This window comes from Tinamus guttatus, unplaced genomic scaffold (genome assembly GCF_059628265.1).
Source record: "Tinamus guttatus ecotype Peru unplaced genomic scaffold, ASM5962826v1 Tinamus_guttatus_pri_ptg000215l, whole genome shotgun sequence".
NCBI lineage: Eukaryota > Metazoa > Chordata > Aves > Tinamiformes > Tinamidae > Tinamus > Tinamus guttatus.
Genome location: NW_028288749.1, coordinates 3,885,727 through 3,894,011, shown reverse-complemented (window position 1 = coordinate 3,894,011; position 8,285 = coordinate 3,885,727). Strand labels below are relative to the sequence as shown.

At 56.8% G+C, this 8,285-nt stretch overlaps 1 protein-coding gene across 1 annotated transcript; it reads right to left on the bottom strand.

The window, feature by feature from the left end:
- Positions 1–6,949: 6,949 nt before the first annotated feature.
- Positions 6,950–7,360, bottom strand: LOC148594679 (transmembrane protein 203-like). Its single transcript, XM_088524900.1, has one exon. The coding sequence runs from the start codon at positions 7,358–7,360 to the stop codon at positions 6,950–6,952; it is 411 nt and encodes a 136-aa protein (XP_088381026.1).
- Between the last annotated feature and the right edge of the window lie 925 nt (positions 7,361–8,285).

Sequence of the window (8,285 nt, the reverse complement as noted above, 5' to 3'; positions counted from 1 at the left end):
GAAATGGGGTGCTCCCAGGCTGGGTTTTCAGCTCCACACTCTGAGGCCAGGACAGGCCACTGAGCGTCCCCGGGCCAGGGCTGCAGCCACAGGTGACCTGAGCAGAGGCCGGTGCGGAGCCAGGTCACACCACACACCGGGGACTGAGCTGCATTTTGCAGAGCACCTCCCCATGGCCAAGGCCCTTGTTCTGGCACCTCGCCTCAGCTCCCACCATCGGCAGCCCCCCTTACCTGGGACAAACAACATTAAAATCCTTTTGATTCAAGAGCAAAAGAACAAGAATTTCTTTAATGCATTCTGGGAGGCATTCTTTAGAATGCCATTTATTTCTATATTATGTATTTATTTATTATAATATAATTTCTATAATATTTATCTATTTATTATAATATAATTTATATATTTATGAATTTATATATTTATAAGTTTTATAAGTTAATTTATATATTTATAAGTCACCCTGCCCAAGTCAGCCGTCCAGCCTCGATGCCCTCCTACTCTCTTAGAGATGCAGCCCAGCTCCTACATGGCCATTGCGTGTGGATGACAACGAGACCCACGAAGGCCACGGCTGCAGCGCGCACGGAGGTTTTTTTCCACACCAAGTGCAGCACCTCCTGTGGGACGGTGTTGGCGACCTCCAGCGCGTAGCCCAGGCTCCAGCCGACGTCCGTGCTCCTGGCCTGCCAAAGGAGAGAGGGGCATCGTGAGGGCAGCTCTAGCACAGAGATGCCCCTAGCAGCACTGGGGCCCTGCGTGCCAGGCCCGCCACAGGCACAGCGCATGTCCCCAGGCAGGAGGTCTCCACGAGCCTTGGCCACGGGGCTGAGCTGCACAGCTGCGTGTTAGCAGGAGTTCTGCCAGGACGAGACAGGACAGAAAGAGGATCCCAAGACAGCCCTATGTCCTGGGTGCAAGTCACATTCTCCTCCCATTTAAGGCAGCTGTGGTTCTTTTTTTTTTTTTTTTTTTTGGGGGGGGGGCGGTGGCGGTTGGCGGGCAGGGAGGGGGAAATGTGTGAGCTGGTTCCCAGAGCACAACTGGACTGGATCAGAGCCAAACAGAATAAAGCAGAAGGGATGTCCTTGAGGGCACGGGCTGGCCTTGGCTTTTCCAGATGTGCTCGGTGTTAGTTAGCATGGGGTTTTCTTCCCTGTGTCCACATGGCATGGGGATGTGCCCTGATCTTTTCGCTGCAAAACCCTCATCCCTGCTCTCTCCCTCCCCTTGCACTTTAGCCTAATAAAAGAATTCCTTCTCCTACATCACTCCTGAGGCGCAAAGACCCAGACCTTTCCTTCTGTGCTAAGTGAGTTTAAAAAGCTAAGAAAGATCCAAAAGAAAGAAAGGAACAACCACACAAACCAACAAGCACCCAGTGCAAAGAAGGGGTGGCTGTTTCAGCCTTCTCTCACCTCAGGGAAGGAATAGATTAGGTAGGTGACGCTGATCCAGCCATAAGCTCTTTCCTCTTGCCCTGTGATGATTCGAACCCCGTGGAAATCCATGGCAAAATCCTTCATGCTCTTAGCAATTCCCTCCGTGCTTTCATCTGCTGATGACTTGTTCTTTTCCCTAAGAAGCATCCACAATTCAAGAAACAAATGCAGTGAAATAATCCCAATGCAGAGAACCCAAGGAAGCAGTTGGCTTCCTCCTACTTTCACAGATTGCAGCGTTTGGTCCTGAGCAGTTGCTGTGAAATGATGTTTGCTGCTCTCTAGCTTGTACAAGGTGTTCCTGCAGCTTCTGCAGCTTTTGTAAAGGCCGGCCAGCTGTGCTTCCGCCTGCCATTGGCAATGCCACTGGAGGAGCAAGCTCCACCTCCTCTGGGCATGGCAGCTGGATCGGAGTTGCATAGTGCTTTGCCGGAGCAGCTTTCCCTACGTGTGTTCCTCACACTCCAGAGCACAGGAACTCTTTCTTGAACAGCTCCGCTGATGGGCTGCATAGCACAGGCCATTGAACCTCCCCGCTCTGATTGTGCCATCAAGGCAGGGCACGGGGCTCTTTTAGGAAGATGGGAGCCTGGCCTCCGACTTGTGAGCAGGGGCAGGTTTCTGTTTGCTCCCTCTCTCAGGCAAGTAAGCACCACGTTGGGGTTCAGTGCCCTTCCCAGGGAAGGGCTCAGATGGTCAGGGCACAGAATATGGCTATTAAACCACAGCTCTAGAACCAAGCACCTTGTAATTACCACCAAAAGACAGAAAAGAGCTCCTGCGAGCTAGGGAAAAGCAAGATGAGGTGGCACAACACCCCTTTGGCATTCTACCTTGAACACACTCCCCTACCAGCACCCAACCACGTCTGCAGAAAGTGCGTGCCCTGGTGGGAACCACTGCCTTATGTTGCAGGAAGAAGGAAGAGCAAAGCAAGAGCACGGAGCATTTCCCGCTTGGCAAGAAGCAGAGCAGCATCCTTGGCGCTCGTGGGCTCCCAAAAAGGCCAGCGTCTGTCTCTGGGCCCCCAGGGCCCAGCACAGGGGCCAGTACAGCTCAGGCCCTGCCACGGCTCCCCACTGTGCTGCCTTCCTGCCAGGGCTCCCTTGCTCAGGGCAGCTGGGAAGCTCGGCGCAGCTGGCCCCGTGCAGGATGCCGCATTAGCCAGGCTGCTGGCGGCTGCCTGCAGCTTGGCCACCTCCCCTTCTCCTCAGGGCCTGCACAAGTACCTCAGGAGTCTGCTGCCTGCTGGTGTTCCAAGAAAAGCTGCTTCCTCTCTCCCTTTCTCAGTGGCAATGGCCTTCAGAGCTCTGTCCAGCCACTCTCTTAGGGACTCCAGAGCTTTCGCAGTATCGTTGGCACAGCTTGATATGCCTGGCCCTGGAAGAGAGTCAGGTCACTCGGATGAGAAACGCCCCGCTTTGGCACACTAAGGAAAGGGAAACGAGGCCACCCCAGCTGCCATACAAACACACACACAAACCCAGGGCAGCATCAAGGCCACCGCAGAGGGGATACTGACCCTGCACATTACAGAAAAAGCTCTGCCTGATCTCAGCCATGTTGTTCTCATCACCTGTCTCCCTTTTGATGATGAACAGAGTGGGGTGGGACGAGCCGGCGTCCATCTCTTGGTCCACCTGGAAGCACAAATGAAGAACTCGTGGCTGGCTGGAAGAGCAGCAGGGATGGTGGGGCTGGAGCCCAGCCCTGCCAGGAGACCGGTCACTTTGTTCAAGCTAAGATGTCCCCAAGAGGGTGTCCCAAAGAGCAGCTCTTATTGCTCTTAAAGCGGAGACCCTCCCAAAGCTATGGCAGTCTCAAGCATGGTCGAGCAGAGCAGTGACAGGACAGGGCCCTTCAAGGTCTGGTCTTGAGTCTGAGATGAAGGGCACAGAGTCAGCCAGAGGGCTCGATCAGCCTGGCCCATGCTGGCCCCAGCTCCAGCAAGGCTCTTTCAGGGCCCCTGCCTTCTCTCTTCTGCCTGCATTTTGGCATGGCTGGAGAAGACTCACGCCTATGACCTGCAAGACTCATCCCAGCGAGTCCCACACACTCCAAAGCCCTAACATGAGCTCTTGTCTCAGGGAGCATCTGTGCCACATGTCTGCTCTGCAGTGCTGCTCACCTTGGCCTCGGGTGACAAGCTGACCTTGAACAAGACCAGCTGACGGGCAATGAATGACTCCAGGAGCAGTAATGCCAGAACAACAGAGATCAGACGGCTCTTTTTAATGGCCATCCTGGCAAAGGACCCTGCAAAGGTCAACACAGAAAGAGGGAAATTGCTTTGATGTGACGCACTGGGAAGAGCGTTGATGAGTTAAAGCTGCAAGGAGGCCGTTCCCCAAAGCGGCCTCCAGGTTGGCCCTGTCCTCAAGGAAGCTGCGGGTATCTCGAGGTCAGTGGGCTCCTCTCACCTGCCTGCACTCTCACGCCTGCGCACTGCCCAGCACGCACACACGGGCAGCCAGGGAGGGAGCCAGGATTGCTCACAGGCAACAGTGAAGATGGGGAAAACCAACTTACTTGTCCTCTTCGTCCTGTCAGTCGCTCGTAGATACCTGTCAACAGAACTCAGGCAGAGTTCTGGAATTTTGAGCTTCTCTAGGTTACCTCACGTGGGCATTGAGCAGTTGCGCGTTGTCATGATGACACCACACGTGCCACTTTTCACATTGCCCTTACGAATCTGTCACCTCTTAAACAGCAACCTTGGTCATATCCCCTGCCCTGAAATTGCCCGCAGAGCAGCCGGGGTCTTGAGAGCAGCTTTTATTCCAACCAGAAGCAGGATGCCGTTGGAAAAGGAGAGATGGCCGTGCAAGGAGGGGGCCGGGGCGCTGAGCAGAGGCAGCCCCCACTGCCTCCATCTCCTGGCAGCAGCCAGAGCTGTTTCTGAGCTACTCCTGGCCCTTTTCAGCTCCACACCCTGAGGCCAGGACAGGCCATTGAGTGTCCCCGGGCCAGGGCTGCAGCCACAGTTGAGCTGAGCAGAGGCCGGTGGGGAGCCAGGTCACACCACACACCGGGGACTAAGTCCCTCACTGTCAGCCCTGGCCTCCTCCTGGATCAGACCCCTTTCTGTCACAACCTGGCTGTAGCAGATTCCCTGTCAAGGGACAATCCCCATCACATAGGGAAAATGTCCGCCCCATGCCCAAGGGCTGTCAAGAAAAGGAAGCCAATCACTTATTTCATGATCATCAAAGGATCCTACAGCGCTGGTGCCATCAGCCCCATGGACATGGTCCTGCCCTGCCCCAGAGTGCTGCCAAGGGACTCGGACTTGGTCGTGTTCACAGCTTCACTGCTGCTGTCTCTGCCTGTGACCTCAGACACCATCCCCCTGCCTAGAACCTCTCGGCTCGGCCCATTTCTGGAGGACACAAGCTCTAAGTCACCAGGGTGGCTTCTCCACCCATCCACTGCTGCTCGGCTGGAGCGCTGTATGTGCCGCGTAGCCCCAGCTGAACTCGGTGGCACTCCGCAGGGTCTGTTCTATGGGGTCACTGCTCTGGCTGCAGCGGCTCCCTGTGGCTTCCAAGCCCGTCCTCCTAGGGTCACATTCACCCTGCTCTGCCTGGCCAGGCAGCTCTACCCGGCACCACGTCTGTCCACACGTTCCAGAGAGGACACGTCCCAGCAGAGACACAGAGTAACTTTGTGAAGGGGCAGAGCCAGCACAGGCAGCGAAGGGTCACCGAGTGCGGCGGAGCTTGGCGGGGAAGCCCACGACTGCGGGAGGTTTCTTGCAACCATCATTGTCCCCAAATCCAGCACAAAGTTGCCTCTGGGACGTTGTTGTCTCACAGGTAGGTGAGGAATTCATAGTCCTGAACAGCCTCACGGCTACAGCTAAATGACACTGAAGTGTCTTTACTTTGTGAATCTCACGGTAACTTGCTGATCTCCAAGTCCCCTCGAAAGACTAAAGCCCCCTCATTCAGCCCGGCTCATTTCTAGACGGTCGAGGAGTGTTTCCCACCAAAGCTGTGACCCAGAGAAACTGCCTCCAGGAGCAGCAGCAGCTGCTCCTACTCTGCCCCTTTGCTTGGCCCTCCCAACACCCTTAGCACTACCTTGGGGAATAGGCCTCCAACACTAAAAACTGCATTTCTGTTCAACACCATGCACCAGCTCCCTCTGCCTCCCAGCACAATCCATGAGACAACCTTGCTGGCACGCTGAGGGCAGGAAGTGCCGCTCGGGGAGGGGACAGGAGAAACGGGAACACATTGGAGTAGAACTGCAGAAATCGGTGTTAAGATCATGGCCTCGGACTGCTCAGGACAAGCAGCAGCTTCTCTGTTTCAGGCTGGCAGCAGCTTGAGGTTTACACAGGTGCTGACAGCACATAAACAACCCCCAAAGAATTCTTACTCCAGGTGGCAGGTTTCAGTACAGAAACTTTCCAGGGGGAAAATAAACAACAACAACAAACAAGGAGCTGTATGTGTATAATTCCCCCATCTGTACAGTTTTGCTTTACATTCACTGGCCCGTCCAACAGGGCCTGCACATCAGGACACATTCACACGAGAGCCGAGCGAGGCCGACGTTGGCGACGCGGCACAAACGGGGTCTTTGCGGAGATGTCAGAATCGCCGTGGCTGGAGTGAAGCCTGGCGCTGAGGGCAGTGCAGGCCCCCGGGCCCCGCGCCTGCTGCTCGGGGCTCAGCGCTGCCCCGTCCTGACGCGGCTGCTCCGCAGCGGCTCCGCTCTGGGCCGCAGCCACCGGCACCTCGTCCTCGTCCTGGCTGGGGCTGGAGTCGGGGCCGGGGCCGGCCCATAGAATCATAGAATGCATAGGGTTGGAAGGGACCTCTAGAGATCATCTAGTCCAACCCCCCTGCACACGCAGGGTCACCTAAAGCACGTGGCACAGGAATGCGTCCAAGCGGAGAGCTCTCTCCAGAGAAGGAGACTCCACAACCTCTCTGGGCAGCCTATTCCAGTGCTCTGTCACCCTCACTGTTAAGAAATTTTTCCTCAAGTTCCTGTGGAACTTTTGGTGCTTCAGTTTGTGGCCATTACCTCTAGTTCTGTCGGTGGCCACCACTGAAAAGCACCATCCTCTGCACTCCCTCCCTTGAGGTACTTATATACACTGATTAGATCCCCTCTCAGGCTTCTCTTCTCCAGGCTGAACAGGCCCAGCTCCCTCAGCCTCTCCTCATAGGGCAGATGTTCCAGGCCCCTGATCATCCTTGTGGCCCTGCACTGGACTCTCTCCAGCAGCTCCACATCCCTCTTGTCCTGTGGAGCCCAGAACTGGACACAATACTCCAGATGAGGCCTCAGCAGGGCTGAGTAGAGGGGCAGGATCACCTCCCTCGACCTGCTGGAGACGCTGCTCTTAATGCACCCCAGGATCCCATTGGCCTTCTTGGCCACGAGGGCACACTGCTGCCTCATGGTCAACTTGTCATCCACCATGACACCCAGGTCTTTCTCCGCAGAGCTGCTCTCCAGAAGGTCAGTCCCCAGCCATCCGCGTCGCCCCCTCAGTTCACGCAGCAGGCGCGGAGCAGCAGCAGCTGCAGCAGGATGAAGACGGGCGCCATGACCAGCCCGTACCAGAGCTCGCACGTGCCCTCCACGAGCTTCTGGCACAGCAGCAGCTTGAAGACGAACTTGAGGCCCAGCACGCTGAGCACCCAGATCAGCCGCAGCACGGCCAGCCGCTTCTCGCCATCCCGGCAGAGCCACACGGACACGATGGTGCTGAAGTAGGTGCTGAGGCCATCAGCGGCCCAGCAGGGCCCAAGCACGGCCCGCCTGGAGAGCGCGGCGGCCGCGCCGTCCGCCTTGAGCGCCAGCAGCGCGGAGCAGAGCAGCAGCGCCAGCCCCTGCAGGCCGAGCTCGCAGGGCGCCAGGCGCAGCCACTGTCCCAGCTCGCGCAGCGACAAGAGCATCGCTGCGTGACGTCAGTGCCGCGCCGTGACGTCACTGCGGCGCTGGGGGTGACTTCGCGCCTGCTGAGTGCCTCACTGCGGCTGGGACGTCGCTTGGCGCCGGGTGATGACGTCAGCGGCAGCTCGGTGGCTCCCGGTGCCCCAGGATCCCCCTTCCTCCGATTCCTCCTTTCCCCGGTCCCCGCGTCCCAGGTTCCCCATTCCCCCGGTTCCGTCGTTCCCGGATTCCCCTTCCCCCGGTCTCTGCGTCCCCGATTCCCCCTTGCCTCCGTCTCCGCATCCCCGGTTCCACCTGCCCCCGGTTCCCTCTTCCCCCCGTCTGTCCTTGCCTCGCTGCTCCCATCACTCTCTTCCCGCTTCCCGCGGTGCCTCTGTCCCCAGTTCCCCCATGTCCCCGTGAGCCCCTGTCCATGGTGCCCCCGGCTCCCGGTTCTCGTGTCCCTGGGACTTCGATCCTTTGGTTCCCTTTTACGGCGGTGTCCCTTTCCGCTGTTTTCCATGTCCCCAGTTCCCTCATGTCCCAATGCTCCCCTTGCCAGGACCCCCTTACCCTGGTTTCCCCGTCACCCTGATCCCACCACACCCCTGTATCCCGGTTCCACTTCCCCCGATGGCCCCAGTTTGCAAGTGTAAAGTTTTCAGAATACTCTATTTTCAGAAGGAAGAACATGTCAGCCAGGGCATTAGCTTAGGTTGAAAATTTGTCTTATTCCTTTTCTCTTACCAGTATGTTCTTTTAAGCTCCATGTCCAAGCCCACCCCATTCCCAGGAGACTCAAAGATGCAATTCTCTTAGAGGTGAGGCACTTCTCCATTCTGCTGTACCTCTTCTAACGACAAGAACGGGCAGCCTATAGGGACATATCTTACACTTACGAACCAGCATTCAGGTGATCAAGCTGGCGCCGACACAAACACCCTTGCT

Excerpts from the sequence above, each read along its gene's own strand:
- LOC148594679 (XM_088524900.1), bottom strand. The coding sequence starts at position 7,360 with ATGCTCTTGTCGCTGCGCGAGCTGGGACAGTGGCTGCGCCTGGCGCCC.